Source organism: Leptopilina heterotoma, unplaced genomic scaffold, assembly GCF_015476425.1.
Source record: "Leptopilina heterotoma isolate Lh14 unplaced genomic scaffold, ASM1547642v1 Lhet_286, whole genome shotgun sequence".
Taxonomy (NCBI): Eukaryota; Metazoa; Arthropoda; class Insecta; order Hymenoptera; family Figitidae; genus Leptopilina; species Leptopilina heterotoma.
Genome location: NW_025110993.1, coordinates 444,674 through 459,507, shown reverse-complemented (window position 1 = coordinate 459,507; position 14,834 = coordinate 444,674). Strand labels below are relative to the sequence as shown.

Sequence of the window (14,834 nt, the reverse complement as noted above, 5' to 3'; positions counted from 1 at the left end):
GCAATGCAGGGTTAGGTAGTTCGGAACTTCTTCCGCTTTAAGGCAAGTTCACAACAAAATAGATGAAAGATATCTGCGATCTCGATCTCCTCTCTAAACATTATATAGTCTAAGTTTTTTAAAATTAAATAATTCTCTTCTTGCCATTTATTGGGTAATTCTATTTTTATTGTGAATCTTATCTTAATTTTCCACAGTACTAATATTTGTTTACTTATTTTTAATAAAAGTCTATATTAAATTCTTTTATTAATTCTTTTCCAGTAATATAAACAAGTTGTTAATTTTAAGGTTATGTAAAAAGGAATTGTGGAATTGTATAAAATTGTATTCGACAAAGAATTGTTTTTACATAATATAAAAATTCTTTTATTATAGAAAAACATTAACAATGTCAGGACTGTTTCGCCTACGTGTTCTACAAGGTTTAACGAAAAATGTGAGTCTAGTTGCGAGAAGTAAGAATTTATGTCGCAAAATTGGCACCTCATCGAAAAAGAATGTTACCGAAGTGACAAGTTCGCCTGAGGATCTTTATCCAGTAAAGAAGAATTGGGTGAGCTGGGGATTCGATACCGAAGATAAAAGAATGGATCGTCATATTGCCCATCTCACATTTTTTGTTTCCGTCACAGTGTGCTTGGTTCTTGGAAGCTATTATTCCATGTTTTTGCCAAACAAAAACATGATCGATTGGGCACAACGAGAGGCTTATTTGGAGCTTAGGAGAAGAGAAGAACTAGGTCTTCCACCAGTTGATTCAGACTATTTTGATCTCTCGGAATTTCAACTTCCAACTGATGAAGAATTAGGTGATACGGAAGTTATTATTTAATTTGGTTTTCAAACTTCGAATCGTCGAAAAGTGCTGGTAGTACACACACTGCAATGTTTTATACAAAAGTAAAGGAAAATTGTAGTTTTGTTTCTTGATATATTAATTTATTGTTTTTGGAGAAATGAAATGAAATATTAAGAAAGTACAGTTATATCTCGAGTTCAATGTAAATAGGGTCAGAAAATAAAATGCTGTATTTATTGATAAAACATTTCTCGTTGTTAAAAGTCACTATTCAGTAGTTGAAACTCAAAAATGTAAAAACCACGTAATATGCATTTGATCAATTTTTAAAGTTATAAATACAACACGTCATCCGAGAAAACTGTAATTTTTTTCATGCCAAACAAACCCAAGCCTCGGATATTAAAAAATTTTAATTTATTTTTCAAAGATTTTATCAAATTTCAATTATTTTTCGAAAAATTTACCAATTTTCAATTATTTTTCAAAGATTTTATCAAATTATAATTATTTAATAAAGAAACAAAAGATTGAATTCAACTTGTTTATTAACAGAAAATTGAAAGAATTTTGAAATTCTATTCCAACAGAGGTTAAAATATTTCAGATAAGAAAAAAATGTTTAATGTAAAAAAAATTACATTACAATAATTAGTTACCACAATCGAACATTTACATATTTCAAATTCACGCTTTATTTTCGTCTCATATTATAGTTATCTACGAAAAAATTTCGTAGTACTTATATTCTTACACAAATACATAAATACCAATATTCAATAATCCTTTATCAAAATATTTTTATAACTTGTATTTGAATTTACAAATGAAAATCAAATTTTTATACAGATTGCTTATTTATATACAATTAAGCATTTATATAAACAGAAACAAAAAAACTAAAAAAACAATGCCATTTTCCATTTTCTTTTTATATTGTATACTTTTTTCTTTAAAATTACAATCGTGTTATATCTTACTTAGCAGTTTGTATTTCATTCAAAAAATTCACATATATATAAAATACAAAACTTAATAAAAATTGGTTAAAGCAGTCCACAAAATAAGAAAGAAAAAAAGAAATTAAATTTCCCTGAATTATAATAAAATTGATGTTTATTGTGTCGGAGGCACGGAATGAGACGTTGGTACTTCAGGTTGTCTCACTGGTTGATAAAAAGAGGGATTTTGCGGCATAGCGGCACTAACAGTAATTGGAGGCATTCCAGGCAGTGAAATCGGCGTGACAATCTGCGATTGCGGCACAACACCGTATGGTAATGTCGATGGAACCGTTGCAGTTGGTATTGGATTGTAAATTTGCGTTGGACTGCCGAGAGTCGAGACATTGCTCATTGCAGTGATGTCAAATGGAAGCGGTGGTAATGGTGAGGTTGGCGGCATCCCGGGAATATTCGGTGTACTCTGATATGTCGTGTGCTCAGTATCTAAAAAGAAATTAATAAAATAAATGAAATAAATGAAATTTTCAATTAGATTTGCCGTTAGTTTTAAAAAAAAATTATTTTACTTGGTAAAACTGTTTGTGGAGAAAATAAATGTGCGGTTGAATTTGTCGAGCCGGGTATGTCCACTAAAACCGAACTAATCGGAGCAACTCCAGGATTCGGTGGCGCAACTTGAAAAGCAACTTGAGCTTCCGAGGACAAAACTGGTGCTTGTGGTACGTGTGATACCTGTGGACCTGGCGCCAAACTCGTGGGTATTGTAAATCCGGTGGGAATTGTCACTGAAGTTGTTCCAACGTTAGACACTTGGGGCATTATCGAATTCGTTACTTGTGTCGTAACTACATTCGCCTGATTTGCCTACAATCCAAGTTTCAATTAAAATAAAGTGTCAACAATAAGATTAAAAAATAAGGAAACAAAAATAAATAAAGAACGTACGATATAAGAATTCATTGGTTTCGTGTCAGGTATACTTCTAATTGGAATACGATGCAGGTAACCATATCCTATGCCACAGCCCAGACTAAAAACAATTCATTTTTTATTTTAATTCAATTATTAAAAAGATACTTGAAATGAGTTTTAATTTTGACTATAATTTACCTTCCTTCACCACCCCATTGATTATTGGGAATAATCGTGACTTCTCGGCAAGAATCCAAATCCGTGTTGTAAACATAAAGTTTCAGTGATCGAGATTCATGAGCCTCGATTAAACTAAAGAGATCTTCGCTTTCGTGTAAAATCGAATCAGCACCAATAATGTAATCTGTGAATGATTGCAATCCAGCCAATTCGGCCGGCGACGAAGGATGAACTTCCTGGAAGAATAAGAATTACACACGCATTTAAAAATGCACAAAAATATTTTGTAAAAATGAACGAAAATATTGCAAAAAACTTACGAGTACGTGCCAAACATTTTCGTTCGCACCTTCAAAGGAGCAAAATCGAATGCTAACTCCAAGCAATCCTTGACCTCCCCAAGTGACACTTGGTACAATTACAGTTTCCCTAATACATTGTGTTTTACTACTATATACAGTAATTTGCAATTCCTTATCTATTCCATTTTTTAAAAGTTCCTTTAACGTGTCATTATCTTGATCCTGTTGATAAAACTTCTAATTACTATCCTTTTCTCCCCAAAGTCAATGGGATTTAAATTTCAAGTGTAAAATTTTAATTTGCTAGCAATTGAAATGGTTTTGGTTGTAATAACAATCAATTGTTAGCATCTGGTAAAAAATAAAAAAAACATTTTGTTTTTGATAAACTTACTAGTCTAGTGTTTCCAATAGCTACGATAAAATCGAAGAAAGCCTCGAGACCGGCTTTTTGACCTGGTGAACCATCTTGTACCTAATCGAGAATTATTGTCATTTTTGAAATTCAAACTTTTGTTTTTGAGAGAAGAAAATATTTTTTTTCTCTTGAAATTAGGTTAAGTGATTTTGACAGAAACGTACCCGGAGAACGTGATAACCTTCAGTGCCGCCACCGGGAATTTCAACGCTGTACGATGATCCCATATTAAAACAAGGAAGACCGCTTAAGCCCCTTGACACAAATAGTTAACGAACATTAAAAAGACAGACAGTTTAATTGTTAATCCAATAATAACTTTTTCCTGCAAAAATACGTGGCACAAGTGCCATATAATGACCATAAATTATATAAATCGATGAAGATAGGAAACATAACGTTTTTTTCTTAAGGACCGTTCATAAGTCAATTATCGAAATGTAAAATCATAAATGTTTTAATTATTCAAAAAAAATATTCGACATCGGAATTTGAAATTCGAGGAATTATTCAAGCTTTTGGAAGATTTCTATTTTTTTTTTGTTTTTATTTGCAGCGGCCGTAAAATAGTTTATAAATTTAAAAAATCGGCGCTCTTTGAAACAGCTGATTTCAGTTGGCCAACCTGTACTTCTTTACGATAACTTCAGTTCATAGAATGTAGAAAGAAAAGTAGTTATTTTAAATTTTAAATACACAATTTTTCATACAGAAAAAGACATTTATTATTAAAATAATAGTAAAAATAGTAGAGTAAAGAAAATATAAACTATTAATTCAGTGAAAAAGTTTGTTTGATCATAATTTAGTTACTAATCGATTGGAATTGGAGTACAGAGTGTCACGTGCGTAAAACCTGTTTGATAAACAAGAAAAAAAAACCAAATGTCAAAACAAATATCGAATATTTTTTTCAATTACTGCATTATCTTCGTATTGAAACACATTCCCAGATAGTTGACAAGAATAATTTCTATACACCAAAAAGCAAAAAGAAATGTACATACAATAACTTAACCTAAAAAACGAAATATTTTCGATATTTTCTCTCTAAAGAAAAAAAATAGAGTTTTATACGTTAAAAATAAATAAATAAATACTGATACTACTCAAAAGTTCGACAAAAATGATTGAATCCTCATCGTGGAATCCAAGACGAGACGAATCCGTGTACAAAGCGGCGGGATCAGCTCAACTTGCAAAATATGGACAATTCTTTGAGAAATTAGCCGAAACTGTTCATAATGAATTATCGTCATTGGAAAATATTATTGAGGGACCTATTCGTGTTGTTTATAGGCCTGTTGAAGATATTAGTTTATTAACATTAGTTGAAACGGAAAATAAAATGTTTTCAAAAATATTGGCGGCAGTCGCTGGCACATGCAGGGAAATAAGAATGCTCAAAATTGAAGCTGTGAATTTTCATAATAAACTATTTGCCCAAGGTGAAAAAAATTTAGATCCAAATAATTCAAATATTTCAAGTCTCATCGCCGATTTACAAGATGTTTCGACATACATTAATCGCATTAATACCGTTATTCATTTGACCGTTCAACAATTGTCGAGTTTATCCGAGAAACCACATGAAATTTATCTTCCTCTCCTAATGGAACATCTTTTGGATTTATTCTACATTTTGGTGAGTATACGACAGCAATTTTACAATTTAACAATTTTTTTTTACATATATTTTCTTATTTTTTCAGGTAACTCTAGACGAAATAATAGATTCACAATCATCGATAATTGCACGTTGGAAAAAGTATCGAATTCAAGTGCGTTCGGTATTTCACAATACGACACAAATTTCAATACAGGAAAATCGTTTAATTACATTTGAAAATCTCCTCAAGGATCTAAATCATCAACTATTGTCGAGGACAATATTTTTAAAGGCAATCGAACGTACAATGGATATTACGAAAAATTCAACAATGGCCGATCATTTTTTATCATTTCTAAGGAATACGGTGACAGATATTGAGACAAAATGTAATAATGAGAATTATTCATTGGAACGTAATTGGTCAAGGGTGAATATTGGTATTGTTATTGCATCAAAATTTTTTGGCACTAATGATAAAAAATTAATTAAGAGAATTTATGAGATTAATAAAAAATATTATGCACTGACAATATCTGGCAATGTACTGTGGATGCCGAATAAATTCCTCCAAGATTATTTACCAAAGGATAGTGTTAGTCAAATTAGTGCGCAAGTAGGTGAGAAGATACTTTTAATGAGAACACAAAAATTATCAACAATTGCAAATGCATTAATTCATCGTGCGACAATATGGTCCATTGAAATACAGAGTATACTTTATAAAAATGGTTTTCAAGTATTGCAAATTGAACGACAATGCTTTTTGCTTAATGAAGTTTTGATAATTATGAGACTGATTAGGGAGAATGTCATGTTTATTTCTAATTTACATGCGGCTTTATCGAAACCAATGACTCGTGGCACTGTGCAATTGATATGCAGGTAATTTCAATTTTGTTTCTATTGTTGTTCTTTTTTTGATCTTAAATTTGTATTTGGAAATGAAATGTTATTTTAATATTTCAGATTGATCGAAGTACAAAAGTGTTTAGAGACGAGTTTCCACACATTGGGCCCGATGATAGTGCAATCCCAATGTAAAGTCCTGCAGCAAGTGAGTTACTATATTCTTCGTATTTTAGACACAATTCGCAAAGGCCTAACGCAAAAGGACAAGGGTTACAGACGTGAGCGCCTCGACGCTCTATCACTAATTGGTCTGAGTATGCGATTAATGAGCGGTGCAGCGACAGCCGATCGTCGTCTAATTGTCCGCTGTTCACTCGCCTGCGCAAGTCAATTAACCGATGCTTTCAAAGACGACGACGTCATTAAATTACGCCTCTATCTCGACACCTACGACACAATCGTCGAACTCTACGATCGCGTCACTGAAACCTGCGACTATTCCATTCTCCTCCATCACCAGACAATGCTCGCCGCCTATTTCGCCACCGTTTTCGAGAGCAATCAAAATATATCCCACATCGTTCACATTTTGGACGCTTTCAACACGGCCGTCACTCGTCAATCGGAATTCGCCCAAATTGGAACGAAAATCGCCGATCAGAAGGAAATGCTGATGAAAAATATTCTCCAACCTGCCTGCGGTGGGGAAATCGAAACAAATCTCCGCCTCGACGTTCATACTGATTTCAAGCCGAATTCCACGAATCCGTTCAAAATCGGCGCGAAGAATAGTTTGAGATTCGTGCAATCACTGCCGTTGGCGAATGAGGATAGATTGATATCAGTGAAGAGATATATCGAACATTATTTGGACGATATTTTTTATAATCTGACAACAGTCGCTTTGCATGACTGGAAAATCTATGGCACGATGCACGCACTCGCGAAGTACAAATTGGGGTTGGATACCATAAGAAATCATTTGCCAACCCAAACTTTGGAGCAAGGAGTCGACGCACTGGAGATAATGAGAAAAATACAAATTTTCGTCTCCAAGTATCTTTATAATTTACATACTCAAACTTTTATTGAACACACAAGTACGAGCAAGCATCTAAACACGATCGGAATTCGCCACATTGCGAATTCGATAAGAACTCACGGAACGGGAATCATGAGTACAACCGTGAATTTCGTGTACCAATTCCTACGCATCAAGTTGCATACCTTCTCTCAATTTCTCTTCGACGAGCACATCAAGTCCCGACTAATGCGCGACATCCGCTTTATAAAATCCCAACGCGAAGGCAATTCTTCCCCGTATCCTTACGAAAGAGCAGAAAAATTCCAGAACGGAATCCGAAAACTAGGATTAACCCCCGACGGTCTTAGTTACTTGGATCAATTCCGCCTCCTGATCACCCAAATCGGCAACTCTCTCGGCTACGTCCGTCTAATTCGCTCCGGCGGTATGCACGCCTGCTCAAAAGCAATTTCATTCCTCCCCGATATCAATTCAAAAGTGAATTTTGAATCGCATTGCAAGAATTTAAATTATTCGGAAACAACGCAAAATGCAGCGAAAAGATTGGACGACGACATTGAGAATATTGTGAGAAATTTTAAAGAGGGTATCGAGTATTTTAAATTACTCGTCGATGTTTTTTCGACCGCATTTCGTGATTGTAAGAAATCGTATCATTTACAGCAGTTCTATGCAATTGTACCGCCGTTAACGCTGAGCTTTGTCGACAATGCGGTGTCAAATAAGGAGAAATTATTCAAGAAAGATAAAACTGGTGCGGCGTTCACTGACGATGGATTTGCAATGGGTTTGGCTTATATAAATGCATTATTAAATCAAAGCAATGAACTCGATGGACTCGAGTGGTTTGAGACTGTGAATAATTATATAAATGAGCAAAAATCACAAACTGAGAGTAAAGCCGATTATGAGGATGAAAAATTACAGCAAACGCGTGCATTGACATTGAAACGATTGTCGGATCGTAGAGATGAATTTCAATTGTTGTATTATAGTTTATCGGGTGCGAGAATATTTTTCAAACAAGATTCTTAATATTTGTAAGTATTTACATTTCAATTTCGATTTAATTTGGCAGAAATTTGATTCACAAAATTCAAGCACTTTGCGATTATTTTCAAATTATTTAAATAATAATATATTATTTCTATTATATTTTTTTATATTATTACAATTTTGTATATACTATTCATACTAAAAAAAATAAAATAACGTTCTAAGTTGAAAGAAATAAAATAAAAAAGGATTTTAATTTATTTATCTGATTGTGGATAATTAAAAAATCCGCAATGGCTTTGTACTGTAAATACTAGATTAATTAAGAAAATTCATCATTACGAAAATTAAATAATTTATTTTAATTACAGAGCTCGAAGCAGTGAAAGTATTTAAAAATACTGACTTTACGGACCAAAAATTAAATTACGGACCATTTACGGACTAATAACTGACAAAAATATAACAAGTCCGAGTCAAATAAGAGAATATTTTACTTAAAATCATTTTTTTATTTAAAAAATATTGTACTTGTTCAAAATTATTTCATCATTTCAATTAATCATTTTTAAAACAGTTTTTATTAGAAAATTTACTAGAATTTAATTATTTAAATACAAAAATAAATAATTTATTGAATGTTTCTTAAAATTCAATTCTCATAAAGAATTTTATGAACAAATTTTTAAATAATTAAATTATTTGGACGAATTTTAATAAAATTTTTAAAAATAATTACGGACTTTTTTTCAAAAGAACTGACTTTTACGGACTTGAAACAAATTTTCGGACCTTTACGGGATTTATGGACCTAGTTCGAGCCCTGTAATTATTAAATTTATAAATAATTCGTATCGTTTTTAATATTGTAAAATAATTAAAATTATAAAGAATGGTCTCGTTTGACGTTCAAAAAAAATTATTTTCCAAAGAATTTTATTATTTATAGAATTTATTTTTCATTAACATATTAAACAATTTAAAAATCGACACATATTTTAAATTTAAAAAAAAAATCAAATGATGAAACATAATAATTTTAAAAAAAATTAGTCATTCTCATTGTCAATATTTTTGCATGGTAATGAAGAACAATTTTTTTTAACTGTTCAGTTTCAGTTTATTTCTATAAATATAAATACATATAAATATTCATTATTCATATATTTATTTATATTTATATTTATGTATATTTATATACATATATATGCTCGATGCGATATAATTGTGAAAGGCTATGGCATTTATGATAACAGTATGTAACCTTGTAAACTGATTATATTTTATAAATCACAATTACTTCTAGATAGTTTTTTTAATTTACTATCCCGTTTTTTTGTTATTTTCTTTTATTTTATTCTTAAATACTATCACATTCTATTGTTTATGATCGCTTTCTTCACAGAACGACGATATAACAAAAAAAATTACCATATTTAGTTAATTACAAATTCACCATATTAGGAAAATTAGTATTAATAATCTTTTCTTTTTTCAAAATATTTAAATAATGATCATTCAGAAGAAAAGTTTTTTCAAACTCGTACCAGTCTTGTAAAATAATTTTCAAAAGCAGATGAAACAAAAAATTGGACATAAATATTAAAAATGAAAAAAAATATAAATAAAAAATTTCTAAAATAATTTTTTTAATTAGAAAAAATTGTCTTTTTTTGCGTGTAGTAATTCTATTATATACCTATATATTTATATAAATATCTATACCAATAATATGATTCGTGTAAATATTTCTACATTAACAGGTAATATGCCACGGTAATATTTATTTTAAAAACTAATTATTCTCAGAGATTTATAAACACTTTTTCAATTCTCAATGCATGAAAGAAAACAATGGATACCTATAACGATATGTTTCTTTTTTTTAAATTTACTTTTAATTAATAATGAGAATATTTCAAATAAAGAGAAATTCTTAATAAATTTGCTTCCTCATATTTTGTTTCTTTTTAATTTAAACTAAAATAATTTTTTTTAAATAAACAAAATCACTTTGTTATACAATTAATAATTTCGAAACAAAATTTATTATTGTGATAGCAAGGGAACTTTTAAAAGTGATTATTTTCTCTGATTTATGCAACGACTTAAGAATTAAAACCCTGTTCTACTTTTTAAAAAACGAAAAACAAAAAAACTGAAAAAAATTTTTCGTTGCGTTTTACCTATTATATAATTATGCATTATAATAAAATTATAATTAATTATTGAAAGAAAACAATAATATTGGCTACACACTCATTGACTAGTTTTTTGTTTTCTAAAAATCTAAAGCAAATTCCTTTTTTTTCATTAAATTTTGTTAGCCTCCACAATTTTGTTTGGATTTACTCTAAAATTTTAATTATTATTATTAAAAAGCCACCAATGAAATTTCAATTCATTTAATTTTATTGAAATAAAACCAAATCACATAGACTGCTAAATAATTTTTTCACTTTCCTTAGAAACTGAAATTTATACATACTAATTGTTAAAAAAATCATAACAATAAATTGAATTATTGGAAAAAATAAAAATGTAAAATTTGTTTCATAATTTTCATAATTCTAAATTACGATGGTTTGAAATTCCACTGGTGTAACTTTTTCGCTTCAGTGCTAATAATAATCGTACAAGTTAAAATTTTCTTTAAAAACGCAACTTTCCTATTCCTTTTAGCCTTTCATTTCATAAATCTATGGATCGTATTATATTATTTTGTATTTTTTTTATCTTCAATAAAAACAGATCATTAAAAGTTACAGTACAAATATGTAAAAAAAACAAGTAATTAAAAATCTTTAAAAAAATCAGTCAAATAACAATTCAATAAAAATTATCCTCTCACAATATCATTGTCATGGAAAATGTTTATACTTAAAAATTAAAAAAAAAAAATCAAATAATGTATATAAATAATTAAAACAGAAATAACAAAAAAACATTGTACTAATAAAAGAAAAATATACAAAAAATAAAAAAACCTTTTTTTTAAATTTGTTTTTTAAAATTAAAATTTGTTTAACTTACCTAAACATTTAAAGCTTTCAGAAAATGAAAATCACAAAAGTTTCCAATAACACCGGGATTCATGATCTTTGTATGTAAATAAAAATAAAGAAGAAAAATTTTGAGTTTGTCTCAATCGACGAATGGCACGTAACGCAACAAAAAAATTGAAAATTAAATCAATTTTTTCCAAGTCTTAAGTTCGTGGTCTAGATGATTCTTCGGGATCCAAAAGATCATCGCAAGAAGCTGTCGGTGGCAATAATTGGCGACCACCTCGTTTCTTGCTTCGTGTAAAAACTTTCGTCAGTTGTGCAAATTTGCGACGTGAAACTGAGAAGAAAATGTGATAAAAATGTTTAAAAAATAATTGAAATTTGATCAAATCTCTTAAAAATAATTTAAATTTGATAAAATCTTTTAAAAATAATTGAATTTTGGTAACATCTTTTTAAAAAATTTGAAATTTGGTAAAATGTTTGCAAAATAATTGAAATTTAATAAAATCTTTGGTAAATCTTTGAAAAATAATTGAAATTTGGTAAATTCTTTGAAAAATAATTTAAATTTGATAAAATCTTTTAAAAATAATTTAAATTTAGTAAAGTCTTTGAAAAATAATTTTAATTTGGTAAAATCTTTGAAAAAATAATTGAAATTTGGTAAAATCTTTAACACATTTTCGAAAATTAAAATACCTTTTCCCATGTTTCGTAATCTTTCTTTAAACAAATCCTCATCTTCATGACCGGCAGTGGTTCCGCATTTTGCGCCTTGTAATTTTGTATCTGAAAAGGAGAAAAGAAAATTGAAAGAAAAGAATAAGAAGAGAAAATTAGGAAGATAAATTAAATTTATTTATATATTTCAAGACGATAACTGTTAGTGATAAAAAAAATGTTGAAAAACAAAATTATCTTGTCTTTAAAAAAAAACACGAAGCTTATACACACCATTTTCTAGGGTAGATAAAAAGTCTTCGTTCCAACGTAATTCAGCCATAAATTCTTCATTTTGTAAAAACATTGCAATTCTTTCGTCTTCGAGCAATGAATTGTCAAGTTGTAATTCTTCAGTGCCCTCAATTATTTGCTGCGGAATACGAAGAAATGTTTCGGGCAATGGTCCCAATAATGGTGGTTTCCACTTTTGAATGCTTTTCGATCGACTTGATGCGTCTGATTTTATTGTTTTCACTGCTTTTGCACCAGGCACATCACCGTCGTCTTGTTCCAATTCACTGCGAATCTTTTCATTCTCATTATCTGTGCTCATTGATAATAACTGGTCAATCGTTGTATCAACTGCCCCCTGATTTGAACGCAATACTGCCTGTAAACAATAATATTCAATTCAGTTAAATATAAATTCACAATAAGACAAATTTATTTTAAAAAAATAAATAAAAAAAAACATTTCGAAATTTTTCCTTTTATTCTATTTAATTGTCTAGACAATAAAATTTTAATTCAAAATATTTTAAATATTGTAATTTGTTTATCAATGTTAATTTTTAATATTGTTAATCATAATAATTAATAATTAAGGCAAATCTCTTTTTTTTGACTCCTTGAAGAGGAAATCTGATTTCGAAACATTGGACTAAATAAATAAATTATTCATTGTCCGAATGTTTTCGTTTTATTTGCCTTTATTTATACAGAATCTCGGACGTTAAAGATTATTTAACTATTATTAATAATATTGTCAATTTATGACTAATTAATTTTCAAGATCCATAATTTTCTAATTGTAAATTTTAATTTCTATTCTAATTTATCGATCAACAATAAGTAATTTGAAAAGTAAGCAACATTTTGTAATTAATAATTTGGATTGAAATCGTTTTCTTAAACACTAATTTTTCGAATAGAATTTTAAATTCAAAAGTAAATTTTCTAAAATATTCAAGACAAAAAAGCAAAAGAACAGAAAGTCAATTGTTTTTTTGCATTAAAAACAAAGACAATGTAAGGTAATAGAAAAATTCAAATTACCTCAATTACATCATCATCCATCTCAGGAAACATAATTTTAAAGTCTGCCATAGCCTGATAGAAATTGAGGGTAGTCTGCTGTGGTTGTTCAGCTGCTGATGCCATGATGTCAAAGTCAAATTTCTTCTCTTTTCTTTTTCAAATATACAATTCTATCACAGCTTGAAAAATACTTGTTTCCTTTATATAATTATCGCAATTATCTCATTATTAATAGAAAAAACAATGTCGATAAGCTCTATGCTTTATAAAAGTGAATAAATTGAAGGTATTTCTATAAAATTGTAAATTCGCCGGGGAATTTGTTTTTCGAATAGAAAAATTATACACTTTTCGTGTGTCAAGAATCGCGACACATTTCTTAATTTTATTTCACGTTAATTTAGTTATTAGAGTTACTAATAATTGAACTATTCAGAATGTGTGTGAATAAAAAAAAAGAAAACACATTCACAATCCGAACTGTCATCATCTGTCAAATTACCAGACGAATTTATGAGAACACGACATGAACTACGAACTGATAAGAGACGCAAACTGTGTATGCTACTTTAGAGTCAATTTAACAATTTTCCCCTTGAATAATTTCTACTAAATTGCAGTTTTAGAGTAAAAAAAACATAACTCTTGTTTTATTCGTGTTATTCTTAAATGGGATATAAATTTTCTTGACTAAAATGTTATTTTCTAATAATATGTTTATTGTTGAAATCGTTGAAATTCACATATTCGAGTTACCCTTCTATGTTCCGTTACATACTTCAGACTGAAAGGTCACGTGATATAACAAAGATGGCGTCCCGGTGTTTACCACTAAATAGGTTAGATAGGTTATGTGTCAAATTATTTATTTATTAAATTTATTAAGAGCAATTGTTAAATATATGAGGAATAAAATATTTATAATTGAAGCAGAATAAAAAAATATCATTTGATACGATAAAAGACAATAAATTTTTCTCTATTTGAAAGATTTTAAATAAGCAATATTCGAATAGTACGGCACGAATATCAATTTGAAATTTTATTTACAAAAAAATATTTTAATATTTATACTGATTTTATAAACAATGGATTCGGATGATATTAGTATAGATTATATAAAAAAACAATTTTTCTCTTGCATTCCTCTTAAAAAATTTGATTTTATGGTAAGCTTATATAATTTATAATTACTATTGTTTTATTATTAACTAATTTACTAATTAATTATTCTTGTTTATTAATTTCGAAAATTTTAATAAAATTCTTCGCAAGAATTCAATTATTTTCATAAATAACATTTTCCGTAAGAATTCAATTATTTTTATAAATTAGTAAACATTTTTGCAAAAACTCCAATTATTATTTTTCAAAAAAATTTTAAAAATTGAATTTTATCACTTTTGAAAATAATTGAATTTTTGCAATTAGTTTATAATTTCTTCAAAATTAATTTTTTTTTAGTGTTTTCAACAAAAATTTGAAATAAAAATTTTTAAATTCTATTATTTTTAAAATTGCTAATTTTATTTAAAAAAGTAAGTAAGAAGTTCTTTTTTACTAGTCTACTTTTATCGTATATTTTAAAAATTATTTTTCAGTCCTTCGAGAAAAATGGATTTAAAATAGAAAATATTTGCGTTCAAGAGAAAATCTTTGATAATACAGTAAATAATGAGATTGTAAGGAAATATCCTTTAAAAAAATCGTATCTAAAAGCATTTCTAAAATTGCTAATCGATAAGGTGAAGAATTTTTTCCT

The 14,834-nt window shown here is 28.6% G+C and overlaps 5 protein-coding genes across 5 annotated transcripts in view; 3 read left to right on the top strand and 2 right to left on the bottom strand.

Annotated features, from left to right (window-relative positions):
• The first annotated feature begins 47 nt into the window (after positions 1–47).
• LOC122504205 (NADH dehydrogenase [ubiquinone] 1 beta subcomplex subunit 11, mitochondrial) lies at positions 48–1,049 on the top strand. The gene is made up of 2 exons (XM_043615147.1): positions 48–154; positions 379–1,049. Exon 2 carries the CDS (start codon positions 392–394, stop codon positions 833–835), a length of 444 nt encoding a protein of 147 aa, XP_043471082.1. The 5' UTR covers positions 48–154; positions 379–391; the 3' UTR covers positions 836–1,049.
• Positions 1,050–1,718: 669 nt separating this feature from the next.
• On the bottom strand, positions 1,719–3,951 carry LOC122504203 (Golgi reassembly-stacking protein 2). Its single transcript, XM_043615146.1, has 7 exons — positions 3,744–3,951; positions 3,556–3,636; positions 3,180–3,383; positions 2,878–3,095; positions 2,713–2,797; positions 2,334–2,631; positions 1,719–2,250 (listed from the first exon to the last, which is right to left on the bottom strand). The coding sequence occupies exons 1-7, from the start codon at positions 3,804–3,806 to the stop codon at positions 1,919–1,921; spliced, it is 1,281 nt and encodes a 426-aa protein (XP_043471081.1). The 5' UTR covers positions 3,807–3,951; the 3' UTR covers positions 1,719–1,918.
• Positions 3,952–4,216: 265 nt separating this feature from the next.
• On the top strand, positions 4,217–8,167 carry LOC122504201 (WASH complex subunit 4). The gene is made up of 3 exons (XM_043615144.1): positions 4,217–5,224; positions 5,292–6,073; positions 6,158–8,167. The coding sequence occupies exons 1-3, from the start codon at positions 4,706–4,708 to the stop codon at positions 8,118–8,120; spliced, it is 3,264 nt and encodes a 1,087-aa protein (XP_043471079.1). The 5' UTR covers positions 4,217–4,705; the 3' UTR covers positions 8,121–8,167.
• A 2,848-nt stretch (positions 8,168–11,015) lies between these two features.
• LOC122504270 (CUE domain-containing protein 1) lies at positions 11,016–13,589 on the bottom strand. The gene is made up of 4 exons (XM_043615296.1): positions 13,091–13,589; positions 12,047–12,425; positions 11,792–11,881; positions 11,016–11,426 (listed from the first exon to the last, which is right to left on the bottom strand). Exons 1-4 carry the CDS (start codon positions 13,193–13,195, stop codon positions 11,290–11,292), a joined length of 711 nt encoding a protein of 236 aa, XP_043471231.1. The 5' UTR covers positions 13,196–13,589; the 3' UTR covers positions 11,016–11,289.
• Positions 13,590–13,853: 264 nt separating this feature from the next.
• LOC122504266 (protein-lysine N-methyltransferase EEF2KMT) overlaps positions 13,854–14,834 on the top strand; it is a 34,392-nt gene continuing 33,411 nt past the window's right edge. The window contains exons 1-2 of the mRNA XM_043615293.1: positions 13,854–14,241; positions 14,674–14,817. Of these exons, the coding sequence (XP_043471228.1) occupies positions 14,161–14,241; positions 14,674–14,817 (225 nt within the window). The 5' untranslated portion in view covers positions 13,854–14,160. The remainder of the gene's footprint in view (positions 14,242–14,673; positions 14,818–14,834) is intronic.

Excerpts from the sequence above, each read along its gene's own strand:
- LOC122504205 (XM_043615147.1), top strand. The coding sequence starts at position 392 with ATGTCAGGACTGTTTCGCCTACGTGTTCTACAAGGTTTAACGAAAAAT.
- LOC122504203 (XM_043615146.1), bottom strand. The coding sequence starts at position 3,806 with ATGGGATCATCGTACAGCGTTGAAATTCCCGGTGGCGGCACTGAAGGT. Across the intron at positions 3,096-3,179 it reads AAAATGTTTGGCACGTACTC|GAAGTTCATCCTTCGTCGCC; the intron begins GTAAGTTTTTTG and ends TTATTCTTCCAG. Across the intron at positions 2,798-2,877 it reads CAATGGGGTGGTGAAGGAAG|TCTGGGCTGTGGCATAGGAT; the intron begins GTAAATTATAGT and ends AATTGTTTTTAG.
- LOC122504201 (XM_043615144.1), top strand. The coding sequence starts at position 4,706 with ATGATTGAATCCTCATCGTGGAATCCAAGACGAGACGAATCCGTGTAC. Across the intron at positions 5,225-5,291 it reads TGGATTTATTCTACATTTTG|GTAACTCTAGACGAAATAAT; the intron begins GTGAGTATACGA and ends TTATTTTTTCAG. Across the intron at positions 6,074-6,157 it reads ACTGTGCAATTGATATGCAG|ATTGATCGAAGTACAAAAGT; the intron begins GTAATTTCAATT and ends TTAATATTTCAG.
- LOC122504270 (XM_043615296.1), bottom strand. The coding sequence starts at position 13,195 with ATGGCATCAGCAGCTGAACAACCACAGCAGACTACCCTCAATTTCTAT. Across the intron at positions 12,426-13,090 it reads TGGATGATGATGTAATTGAG|GCAGTATTGCGTTCAAATCA; the intron begins GTAATTTGAATT and ends TATTGTTTACAG. Across the intron at positions 11,427-11,791 it reads ATTACGAAACATGGGAAAAG|TTTCACGTCGCAAATTTGCA; the intron begins GTATTTTAATTT and ends TTTTCTTCTCAG.